The 13,005-nt window shown below is 43.7% G+C and overlaps 1 protein-coding gene across 3 annotated transcripts in view; it reads right to left on the reverse strand.

Annotated features, from left to right (window-relative positions):
• The window catches only part of Prp4k (Pre-mRNA processing factor 4 kinase), an 84,412-nt gene that overhangs the window by 55,604 nt on the left and 15,803 nt on the right, over positions 1-13,005 (reverse strand). For all 3 annotated transcript variants that reach the window (XR_014704165.1, XM_084589961.1, XM_084589960.1), the window contains exons 6-8: positions 12,343-12,427; positions 8,509-8,613; positions 1,196-1,301 (exon numbers count right to left, since the gene is read on the reverse strand). Coding sequence is in view for 2 of the 3 variants with exons in the window: in XM_084589961.1 (XP_084446087.1) it covers positions 1,196-1,301; positions 8,509-8,613; positions 12,343-12,427 (296 nt within the window). In the remaining variant the exon portion in view is untranslated. The remainder of the gene's footprint in view (positions 1-1,195; positions 1,302-8,508; positions 8,614-12,342; positions 12,428-13,005) is intronic.

The raw sequence follows: 13,005 nt of genomic DNA on the forward strand, positions 1-13,005 counted from the left end.
GAGGCTTTCTTTTTGAGGTTGTTTATGTGATGAAAAAAAATGTGACTTTTCTTTCACAAGCACTAATGCCCAAAAATTTGTGCTTATGTTTTAGTGGTGATGCAATTTCATTGAGAAAGGGTGTGGGATCAGTTTGGTATGGTCAGTTAAATGAAGTTTTACTAGTGCTTAATATGTAAGCAGACTGAACTCTATCAAACCTTCAACTACAAAAGGTGACATAGAATGTGAAACTGCTAATCAAAGAAAGATTCCATTGCATTGTGAGCACCTGTCCTAATTACCCGACTGCCCATGTCAAAAAATGCTTTCAGACAGTCTTGACACACCTGATGACTACTTAAGCATCATGTTAACAAACAGCCTCACAATGGCGTCGAAGCTGACTTTGTGCAGCATACAGGAGTAAACAAATGAGCTTTACATGTGTGCACGAACGTGGGCGCATGTGCAAGAAAAAGCCCTCGCTGCTTCTCAAAAGCTGCAGCCATTTCCAACACGCCAGGTCAGGTCACCCATGACAAATTTTGCCACTTTTTCATTAGGACTTAGCGCACGCACAGTTGTATTGGAAAAACAAAATGGTTCATGAAAGGCGAGCAATTTGAATACGCATTATACTCAAGATCCAAGAGTCTGCTGCAAGCTTGGTACAGTGTCAGCCAAGTACTATTAACCCTTTCGCTGTCACGAACGTACCAGTATGTGTGCTTCCCCCCCCCCCCCCCCCCCAGTGTCACCGACGTACCGGTAAGTTCTCTATTATGCGTTCAAAACTTTGCGCCTGAGCGCGAAGCTGGCGTGCTTGAATGTATTTTTGCCCCGCGCTGTGTTGGTACGTATATATTGAAGAGTATGGAGTGACTATGCCCATCCTCGTCACCTTCTTTGCTGGGAGGCGCGGTCGCTCCCCGCCCCCCCCATGCTACTCTATCGCGCTAAACGATCATGCGGCGCGTGCGGGCGGTTACGGGTTGTTCTGACATCTGCTGCAGGTTTGCAGGTTTTTATTTTATTCTGTTGGCAAGGGTTAAAGAACCAAAAATATCTGACCCCAACAGCAGCTAGCAGCATATAGTAGCAGGATTTGCACAAACAAATTTATTGTGCTACTCTAAAATTCATATTGCATCTATGCTACCCTACCAAGCTCTGAATGTACACTGTATGGCCAATACAGAGCTTGATTACCTACCTGTGTCTGTTTCAGTGTTGCCTTCTTGGACAATCATTTGCCTCTTGGCCATTATAGCAGCCTCAAAGTCTGCAGTGTCTTCACTATTTTCATTCATGTCAGTTGCCTGGGGAAAAAATTAAAAAGTGCAACTTTAAACCCATTCGTTACTTAAAACACTTTACGGACCTGCCCTTTAGTATATTTACCTACACAGATGAGTTTTTTAGATATTTGCACACTGTCCCAGCAATCATGCTTGCATGAGTGCACGCGTGCGTATGGCATGAAGCCTACACGCGTGATCTACCTTAAGTCGAACATAGGGAAACCACAGTCAGAGCCCATTCACCAGCATTGTTGCCCGAGCATCTGTTCATTCAGAAAAGGACACAAACGCTATAGCCAGTCACCTTGAGTGGTCACACCGAGCTGCTAAGCGTGATGGTAAACATCAAAATAGCACTGGATTTAGGAGGTAGCACAGCACTTTTCTCTATTTGCACTTTCGTAAGCTTCTACAAGTGATTCATCATCAATCGTAGAAGCACACGTCACTAATCTCGACAAACAATGTAATGTTATTTCGCAGACTAAATTTCAATTTTCTCAAGGAAGCTAGTCGTCGTTCATAACCCCTAACAAACACAAAAATGTAACGCACACTTTTATCGATCAAAATATGAATGATGTTTATGGCACACTGAAGTCTCAAACTGAAATCGAGTAGTGGGGATGCAAAATAAGCAGGATAAGGTGACGCACACTGGAATAAAAAAAATTTCGAAGTTGGTTGGCTTGTTGATTGGTTTGTGGGGTTTAACGTCCCAAAGTGACTCAGGCTATGAGAGACGCCGTAGTGGAGGACTCCGGAAATTTCGACCACCTGGGTTTCTTTAATGTATAAATTACAACAGCTCAGAGTGAGTGCAATTTTCACTAGAAACTCATGAAAAACGCCTGCACATCCAATTGTGTACCTCCTCTATAAAGCCAAAAGAGCAAAATGGGCATTCATGTGGACCTGCAAGCACGCACCATCTGTGAATGACCTTGACTGCATGGTGCCTCAAGTGTCTTTTTCTCAAGCAGAATAAAACAAGTTAGCAGCCCACTCTGTGAAGTTACAAAAAGCAAAGAAGTGGAGCTCTCCCTATTCAAAGAAACTGTATGGATTAAACTGCTAGTAATACCGTATACACGCGTGTAATGGCCGCACGCATGTAATGGCCGCAGCCTGAACTTCAGAAAAAAAAATTGGGAAAAAAAACTTTTAAAAAATTTCCCGAGTAAAAGCCTCACCATGAGTTTCAGGAAGTTGGGCAGTGCCGTCTACTGTGCGGTGCAAGAAATATGGAACGTTTTGTGGTTACTGCCGCCAGGTGGGGCCCAAAAATCAAGTGAAAGCCAAAATGAAGCGTAAGGTTAGAAATAGAATTGCCAATAAGAATTAAGAACAAAATATTTGAGGAAAAAAAAAGTCGAGCATGGGGGCAGCGGCCACCACCTCCGTTACAAAGGGGGCGCTCCTAGCCGCAGCGATGCCCGCCCGTTACAAAGGGTGAGGCCAGCAAATCCAATCCAATCCAATCCAATCCAAGTCTGTTCGCTCCTCCGTTTTACAGCCATTTCCCCGATTGCCCGAAGCATATCACATGCGATCTCGCAATCGGAATGCATCGCTGCCCTGATTTGTTCTGCGCTCGTGAGCTGAAGATTTTCTTTTTCCTCGATGGGAAAATACGTTAGTTATACCGCTCACTTTAAGCTGAAAGTGATTCACTACGCGAAAGAAGGAAAGAGCGGCTAGACGAAAGTTCGGCGTTGACGAAAAATGTGTATGGCGACCGGCCGACTGAAACGGGCATCGCTTGTAGCCGTTTGCCACTGGATACTCGAAGCGTGGGCCACGGTTTCGTGCGAGACTGTGGAAAAAAGTTTCAAGGTGACAGGGATATCAAACAGGCTGGACTGTATGGAGGATGACCTCATCTGGGACAAGGATGAGCCTGAAGTCCCGATGAGTTCGGAGGAGGAGGAGGACGACGACGAGAAGTGATGTTTTGGACACGGGACGAGCCTGAAATCTGACGAGTTTAGCGGAGGAGGACGAGGAGTTTTTTGACAATAATAAAGGCAGGTACCACCGCAAATAATTTTTTTCGCTGTCTTTTTTCTTATGTAATCGCCACACCCCCTGATTTTCATCCCAATCTCTGAAAAAAAAGAGCGGCCATTACACGCGTGTATACGGTATTCTAAGTTTTCTACAGTGAAGCTGCTTGGAGAAGCAGTTTCAAAGACAGCATTGCTTGGCGTGTAGGCATGCTTCGTTTGTGCCTACATCCCACGTTGCTTCAGGCCGCACCAGCTATTTACAAACATGGCGCTTGTCTACAGGTGCTGCTGGACTGTTCCGTGGCGCAACATGCAAGTGAGCTTTTTCTAAGTGCGGCAAGGCACAGAAGGGTTGAAATCACTGTCAACACCTGAGTCACTTTATGCTCCCTTGTGTTTTACTTGCTGGGACTGAATGAATACTCATCCGCACGACTACTGAGAGCATGGTTAACTATAGCACCACTTAAAATAAATGGTCAGCCTGAGCGCACACGCTCTAACATTTGAGCCTATGCATGCATTCAAACATTGAGCAGCCTAATGCGCTGATGTGTGTTCAGAGGACTGCCACGCCAAGTAGAGAACGATCATTTTTGGCTGCCTGGGGTTCTTTAATGTGCGCAGAAATCTTAGAGGCGATTCCGTATTTTGCTTGTATTAGGAATACCGCCTTCGCAGCTATGATCGAGCCCGCATTATCGAGCCCGAGATATCTTAGTGGGTTAAGAGAGCTCGGCAACTGCGCCAAAAGAGGCCGGTACAATTCCGGTTACGACGGCAGCGCTTAGACGGATGCGAAACACAAAAGGCATTCATGTGCTGTGTGATGCAAGCAAATAAGGAATCAAAGGTGACCTAAGATGAACCGGAGCTCTCCACTGCTGCGGCATCCTTTTTAGCATACGTGGCACTTCAGGATGTCAAACTGTGATAATTACATTTATTATCACACCGCAGCCTGATTAGCCATTTTGTTTAACCAGCAAATTTAGTGTTGCAACTGGTCTTGCTGAGAGATGTGGTTTCATGTATCCCCAACGTTAGACTAGCAAGAACATTAGTTGATCACAGCTTAGTGGCCCACTGTACTGTAGCCAGAAGCCCAGACCCTTGCAGCAGTACCGCATTCATTTACTTCTCCGACAAATTCGCATATCTCTCAGGAACATGCATCCACTGAACACTAAACTTAGACATTAACGCTCAGTTGCAATATCCTATCTGCTCTGGGGGACTGCCCGTCGCCACAGTTCCAGGCAAGCATGCATTGATGCAACTTTAAAAAAGCAGCATTCGATCCATGCAAGTTTTAACACCAAACCACTTCTTACCCCCGCAAACAACTTCTTCCAGACGCGGCTGAAATTCGCACTTGTGCTACAACAGTAAAAAAAAATCCACACGCACAAAGGCTTCACTGGCTCGGCCATAGGAGCTCGCGCAACGATTGCTCTGACTGCTACCAAACCACAAAAGAGAAAGCCTAGTTTTAGCAAAACTTGCTCAGCCACAAGCACCCAACAACACAGAAGCAGAAAACCTAGCTGTCATGCTTTGTGATGTACTCTGGTAGCACAAAATACAGCCCAAAACAGCTCCAAAAAACTGGGCACGCCGCTCTGCAAGCAATGGATACTCGCTGCGTTCGACGCACATGCCAGTACCAGAGCACGAATGCAACCTGCGCACAAATGTCCAGCCTCAACTGCTTCTCGCACATGCTGAGATAACATCAAAGTAACAATGCATCCTTATACTCATCTAAGCAGTGCACCAACATGAAATATTTCCGTCAACAGTGCTCTGTTCCACAGGGTACAAAACAGCTCTTCATATGCAATAAAATGGTAGGTAAACAGCATACATGCATAAAAACACAGTAAAAGCATTTACGCTTTCAAACTTGCCAATGCCCATCTAGTGAGCTGTTTCCAACCCTACATGTAAATAACACATTAGAGCTTGAAAACCTCAAAGCTTTTTCCAAGCCCAACAGCTATCAGCAGGCTTTAGCGGACGCTAGACAGATGCCATGTGATGCAGGAATACCCAAACTGGCTTCCACAGGCAAGTGTGCTACACCTGGCATAGATATAAGGTCATAGATAGAGATATAAAAAGACAAATGTGGTGGGTGATGCGTGCACCGCACTGAGATCTGCCATGACCGGCTCTCTGTGTTGTGCCTGTGCCACACAGCATGGCATCACACCAAGTGCTTTCATATCTATCGAGGCAAGTACAGCAGGTGAAACGCACACCATACAGAAATAAAATGCGGCCAGACCTTAGAGCACCGTGCGTCACCTACAAAGCATTGCCTCTGGTCGAACGAAAGGCACTGGGTGCTTGTAAAGCTGGTAACAGCTGTGCTGCGGAAAGAGTGATATACAAGAGAGAAAGAAAGAAAAAAAGAGGCAATCGTGATCTTGGAACCTGTGCCACTCGGCAGAAAGCAAAGCACTGAAGGAGCACTCGGATCTGAAAGTGAACCAAAACAATGCTTTTTTGTCACATATCATGCAATGAATGCTCCTTTTGCAGTTTTCTTGCTTCAAGGCAGTTTAATTCAGTTTCCATGTGACAGACACTTGGGTACACCTGGAATGCTCACATGTATGTTTTGGCGACTTCAATGCCATAGTAGGCAAAAAGCAGGCTGGAGACCAGGCAGTGCGTGAATATGGCATGGGCTCTAGGAATAGCAATGGGGAGTAGTTCGCAAAATGCAATAAATGCAATAAAGAGTTCACAGAATACAATAACTTATGAATCATGAATACCTTCTTCAGCAAACGGAAGAAGCGCAAGTGAACATGGAAAAGCCTAAATAGGGAGACTAAAAATGAAATTGACATCATACTGTGCTCTAACCTTGGAATTGTACAGGATGTCGAGTCTGGCAGGTGCGATGCAGAGACTACAGGATGGTATGGTTTCAAATTGGTCTAGATTTGAAGACTGAATGTAACAGACTACAGTAAAATCTCAGTGATATGAATCCGGTTGATACGAATTTCCGGATGGCACGCATTCGCGAAATTCCCCGGCCGGAGTGCATTGTGTACAATGGGAAAATTTTCGGATGTTCCGAACTCTATCCCGTGCCACTACGAATGGTACGAATGCACGAACTGCGACCGCAACCTTGAGCACAACACACTGTTCACACATCATTGACTCCGCGATCGCCAGCCGCGCTGTATGTACGCATCACGAGCAGTTTGCAGTGACGCGTGGTCCGCACTTCACCAATGTCGCAATTGCCTGTCGGGCTCACGGTGCAAAAATCTTTCAGCAGCGCGCGGCCCACAAACCACAGAGAAACGGCGTCATACACGGCGGGCGCGCATGGACCACACATTGCTGGCTCTGCGATCATGATCCTCAAGCAATTTGCGGCGCCACGCAGCCCCCATGTCGCCATCTCCTGTCGTGCTGTAAGCGCCCCGAGAGTACGCGGAAGCGGGCAGACCGCACATCGCCGACATCACGATCGTTTTCCGCGAAAAGTTTGTAGCGACAGTGCTGTTCCGTCGATTTGCTTGTCCTTCATCTGTCGCACTATGTGTTTAAGAAAAGCACGGCTGTGAGTAGTAGTCGGTGGCACACGCAGCAGGTGCACACAGGCCACACGTCGCAAACTTCGCAACCGCTAGTCATGCTGTACGCATTGCGAGCAGTCTGCTGCGCCGCGTGGCCGGCACGCCGCCATCTCTTGTCCTGCTTTACGCGCCGCGAGAAGTCCGCAGAAGCATGCGGCCCACACATCGCTGACGACGCGATTGCCTGTCGCTCTGTGTGTGCCACGAGTGCCCAACTGTGGCACACACACTCCCAAGTACTATTCACCACTTGCTTATAAGAAGTATTGAGAGTCCTGGAATGGGAGCAATTAGAAATAAGGGTTTATGTAGAATGCCTCAGTAATCTGCAATTCGCTGATGACATTGTCGTGCTAAACAACTTACAGAAAAAATTGCAAAGACTGATTAATGACCTGGACAGTATATAAGCAGAAAGGTAGGCCTAAAAATTAATATGCAAAAGTCTAAGGCAACATTCAACCGCCTCGGAAAGAGACAGCAGTTTACAATAGGTAGCGAAGCACCGGAAGTGGTATTGGAATTTGTCTACTTAAGATAGGTAGTAACCGCAGACCCAGACCATGAAAGGGAAATAACTAGAAGAATAAGATTAGGATATGGAGCATATTTAGCGAGTACTCACAGATTACGACTAGCAGCTTACCGGTATTGCTCAAGAGGAAAGTATATAAGAGTTGCATCTTACCGATACTTGCCTATGGGGCTGAAATGTGGAGGCTAACGAAAACGTTTCTAGGTAAACTGAGGACAATGCAGAAAGCTATGGAACAGAAAATGGTAGGTGTAACGTTAAGAGATAGGAAGTATGCAGAGTCGGTTAGAGAGATAACTCAAGTTACTGATATTCTAGTCGAAATTAAGAGAAGAAATGGGCATGGGCAGGACATGTAGTGCGAAGAGAGGATAACCAATGGTCGCTTAGGGTAACAAACTGGATTTGAAGAGAAGGTAAGCGTATCAGGGGGCGGCAGAAAATTAGGTGGGTGGATGAGGTTAAGAAGTTTGCAGGGGTCAAGTGGGTGTAGCTAGCACAGGACTGGGTTAAAAGGAGGAATATGGGAGAGGCCTTTGTCCTGCAGTGGGTACAGTCCGGCTGATGACGATGACTATGTCGTTTTGGTGGCATTCAAACTTCTGATAAGATACTGATGACAATGACTATGTCGTTTTGGTGGCATTCAAACTTCTCATAAGATAAATTTTCACAATCACTTCAAGTTCATTTCAAAAGGAGCCTACCATACTTCCAAACACACTGCGGACAGAGATAAGATCAGGGAGCAAGAGATGGAAGAAGACATCAAATGCACACACCTGACAAGACAAACAAAATTTGAACAAGTTTATTATTTCAAGGTAGGTTTCACTCCTGAGAACAGCAGCTGAAATTCCTGTCAAATTTTATTTAAGAGAGGAAGTTGCTGATGTCCAATCCAAAATACATTCTGGAAACAAGGGGAATGTTACACACCTGGCAACAAAAATTGTAGCCCACACCCTAATCCCATCTCCTCGAGGTTGAAATAAACTCGAGTGGAAGACTTACTGCCGAGGTTTGTGGCACTACATAAAATTTACAATTTAGAAAGTCCAAAAATCCCTCACCATGTTATCAATGGTAACAGAGTCCGGAGTATGGGTTCCGCTTCCTGGAGAGTGCACAGGTGATGAAAACCCACTGCTTTCTACTTGGTTCTCAACACCCAACCTCTGGAAAACATGGTGTTGTAAGATTTAAGTTGAAGGCAATTTCAGTGTAACATTGAATCAGTGGCATGGCTGCACACACACACACAAAAAAAAGAAGAAAAATCTCCACAAAATAAAAAATTGTAGAGGTTTAAGTATTCTTGAGCCAAGTCTCTCGAGCGCAAGCCATGGGCCGCAACCATAGTTGCTGCTGCTGCTTAAATTGTGGATCGTGGGCTTCTCATTGTTCGGGGGTCTCGGCAGCCTGTCTGGCAAGGCTGCCTATGTCTTCAGTGAGGATGGATGGATGGAATATAGGAGCGTTCCCTTTGAAATAGGGTGGTAGCAGTTGTTGTCATGCTCATTTTTCCCCCTATATCTTTATTATTGTTTTAGATTGGTTAACTATACCATCATTCTATTTATTGAATTTTTCCGTGCAGAATGGCTTCTGTGCACCACGCCACCTAGTGGATTCGCCCAACACTACGGTCTCAGACCTCGCCCAGATGGCGCTTGTGTATAGAGTATTTACCTAGGTTAAATGAAGGAGCAGCGCAGATGAAACTTTATAAATAAGACGATATCGATTCCACAGCGCGAGGACGTGTTGCAGTTGGAAATTGATGAGGTTGACTATGTTTCCTGCACAGCGTGACAGTGTGTTGCAGTTTTACACGACACATGTTCGCTGCAAAGCACAAGGGCTCAAGGTTGAATGTTTGGAGCCAGATGACCTTGAGATTCGGCATGGAAACAGTAGAGCTTACGTTCTAAAAACCATCTCACGGATATTCAAAGTTCTTAAAGAGCAAGTACACTGCAATTGCATTCTACGACAGATTATTGAACTCAAAGGAGATCGCAAAATAGTTAGACATATCAATAACTTGACTAGTAAACGATAGCAACAGATAAGCTTATCTGCAACCTAGAAGAGTGCAGTGTACCAATGCTAGGAATGCATGTTCTGAAACGATGAGCTGCCAGCTAGACATAATACTGGCAGTGTGCCACTTGCCGGGTGCCACTAGGCCTAGTCTGCATTGCATCGAAGACTTGCTTTGTAATTAGGCTAGCGTATTAAGGGGAGACAGGGCTCTTGAAGTGCCAAAAATTGCAAAGACAAAAAAAAAAGCAACTTTTTGTCAGACGTTTTGAAAATCTGCAACCCATCCTCCTACATACCTACTAATTTATTCACTCCCTGGGTCATTCACTCCTTTTATAGGATGCAAATGAGCCAAATAAATCTCATCTCAGTTCATTCGTTCTTGTTTTCTCAAAACAAATTTTTGATAGTTTGCTAGTTTACAAGGATATCTTCACATCTAAAGCAGGTAAGGAATAATCTTTATTGCAGCATGCTCCTGAGTAATTAAACTGTACAATGTTGGGAACAGATTTCTCATTTTATGCTTGCTATATTTTTTGCGTGCCCCAATTTAAATGACTCGTAAACCACTTTTTCTTGCATTCAACTTCAACAAGTTGTAAAATGAGACTAATATTGCCTTAATTAAAAATGTAGTTCCATCGTTGTATTCCTTATACTATATACTATCTAGCCACATACTAATAATAGTTTTCTGATCGGTGGATTATTCTCTACGGAAAGTGATTGATGAACCATGTAAATTAAAGTTAAAAAAAAATTAGAAAGAGCAAAACGAGAAATCTGTTCTCAACATTGTACTTTTTTAATCACTCAGGAGCATGCTGCAATAAAAATTATTCCTTTTTCTGCTCTAGATGTAAAGATATTCTTGTAAACTAGCAATCTGTCAAAGATTTGTGTTAAAGATTTGTGTTTTGTGAAAAACGAGAAAACAAAATGGGGAGATTGGACTTATTCAGCTCGTTAGCACCTTATAAGGTTGAGTTAATTGCCCAGGGAGTGAATAAATTAGTTGCTATCTAGGAAATGGGCTGCAGGTTCCCAAAATGTTATTTTCAAAATGTCACTTTTTTTTGCGCGTTTCGGCCCATCAAGAGCGCTGTCCTTCTTTAAGGTACAGTTGGTTATTAGGCGAGCAGTTGAATTAAGGTGAGCATAGCAAGCCTGCGGCGACCTGTCTGTGGCCATCAGTCAGCCAGGTTAGCTTCACTGCATAGCCAGCACTGCACCAAATTCCAACTTCCCTGCATGGCAACAGTGTAGTGCTTGCTATGCTTTTGCATAGGATTTTCAAACTGCTCTTCCAGTGTTCAATGTAAGCAATAGTTCAATATATACGGGTTCAACGCACTTGAGATATTTTGGGAACCGGGCAGTACATAAGGCCTATTAGGCTTTATATAACTACACAAACCCAAAAGCAAAGTCCATAATACTCTCTTCGCACAGGTCTCAGAAGAGCAGCAATTACAAGAACACACTACAACCGGCAACATAGACTCCCAGATCCCTTCTGTATTGAATCATGTTGAACAAACAAGCTGCCAAAAATTTTCTTAAAGCCCCATCACTAAAGTGTGACATTGCGTGTGCATAATTTACGTACTATTATTCACTGTTCTTTCTTCTGTACCTGGGAATGTGTGTTTTACATTTCTTTACCTGCACTATCACCAAGTGCCACCAAATATTTATAGCATATATATAGACCGGTTTCATTTCTGATTTTCTGATGTTTGGTTATTGCAAAACAATTAGCAATGTTATATACACTGCATCTTATTATGTTACTCATTAGTCATGTTTTACTTTTTGCCATCCCTTGAAATTTTCATGTGTCCAGTGTAACTTTGTATTTATGACCGCTAAGTAATACCGCTGTCACACAGACGCTTGGGATCGCAATTGATAACGATTGTGATTGAAGTTTCAAGTGCGGTCGAGATGGATCATGCTACACGTACCCACTCGACTCCGATCGACAATTTAGGTCGCTACACAAGAGATGGCGCTGTGCACACGATGATCATACATGACCATCAGTTGAAATGCACGCTTGATTAAAACTAAGTTCTTTTTCAGACCGCAGCTTCTGTAGACGAGAAGCAGTTGTGTCGTCCATTGTGCATGCAGCCAGGACACCAGGCGATCAGCAAGTGTGGGGACTGGCAAGCGTGTTCAAGCCTCGCATGTTTGTTTACCACTAGCAATGCCTGCATGTGGTGCCGAGACTTAGACCATAGGTTTGCAATTCAAATTGCATAAATTTTTAAATTGTATGTTTTTCTAGTAAACCATTTTATTAATCTTTACATTTAGTTGGTATATTTGACTGATGTCTGGGAACAAGGATGACAATGACAGCTCAACCGCGACAGAAGCGGTACAGCAGGGTAGTGGGCGATTGCGACATCCACATTGAGCTCGATTTTCATTGACTTAAAAACGATCAAAAGTGCCTATGTGACAGGCGTATAAATTTTCAAGTGCTTTTGTGCAAATTTCTTCTGACAAATTTCTTTGCCTTTTTGCCAAGCACCACCTGAGCCTTTGTCACCAATGCCTTTGTCAGGCATTGTAGCCTTTAACTTTTGCTTCAGCTTTTTGTAAAGGAAAGAAACAAATAAAGAAAGAGATTAATCATATGAGCATTCTGTGTGAAAGCAAACATGAAATGCCTTTGAAAATCAATACACAAATATCATTTCTAAGATTTGTAAGATGGCAGTGTGAACATAATGTCAAGAAAACCTAATGAATGCTATGACGCATGCATGCTCAACCATGAAAGCCGCACACCTTTTTTAAACATATCACAAATGAAATTCAAACAAACATTTTGCTGATAATACCTTAAGCAACTCCTGCCTTTGCTGTCGCTGCCGTTCAATCACCTTCTCTTCATCTTCATCTTCCTCGATTTCTATGTCTTCAATCCTATCAGATGTCCAAGGTATGTATTAGACTCAAAAAATACAAATAAAATGTAAATCAAGAGTGAACAGCAAAACTGGATAAAGAACACAGGTGCACAAGTGAAGTATATAAATGATCAAATCAAATCAAGCACAAATAATAGTGACTAATATTTGAGGCTTAGTGGAATTTATGTAGAATTCCAGGAAAATAAACCAGAGTATGGAAGCCAAGTCACTCACTTGGGTGAACATTTTTACACCATACAGTCAGTCACCCTACTGTACCTCTTAACACAGACTTTACATTGAAAAAGATGCTAGTGCTATTTGCATATTTTTCTAATAGCATGTTATAAGTCCCCTGCATAACAAGGATACAATCACAAATGTAATACCCTTGTCACATGGATATTGTTGACCAGAGTTATGGGTTAAGCGAAACCGCAGTTAGCCCATGTTACATGGCTGATTAAACTCCAGTTACACCACTAAACTAGATTATGAGGGCGTCTGCGACCAGAAAATGCGCATCAGCACCCGAGTGTGAAAAGCGCATGGGCTGGCCCGCGACAACAAGGTACAATTTTCACCAATCAC

Source organism: Amblyomma maculatum, chromosome 1, assembly GCF_055883805.1.
Source record: "Amblyomma maculatum isolate TAMU_Amacu chromosome 1, ASM5588380v1, whole genome shotgun sequence".
Taxonomy (NCBI): Eukaryota; Metazoa; Arthropoda; class Arachnida; order Ixodida; family Ixodidae; genus Amblyomma; species Amblyomma maculatum.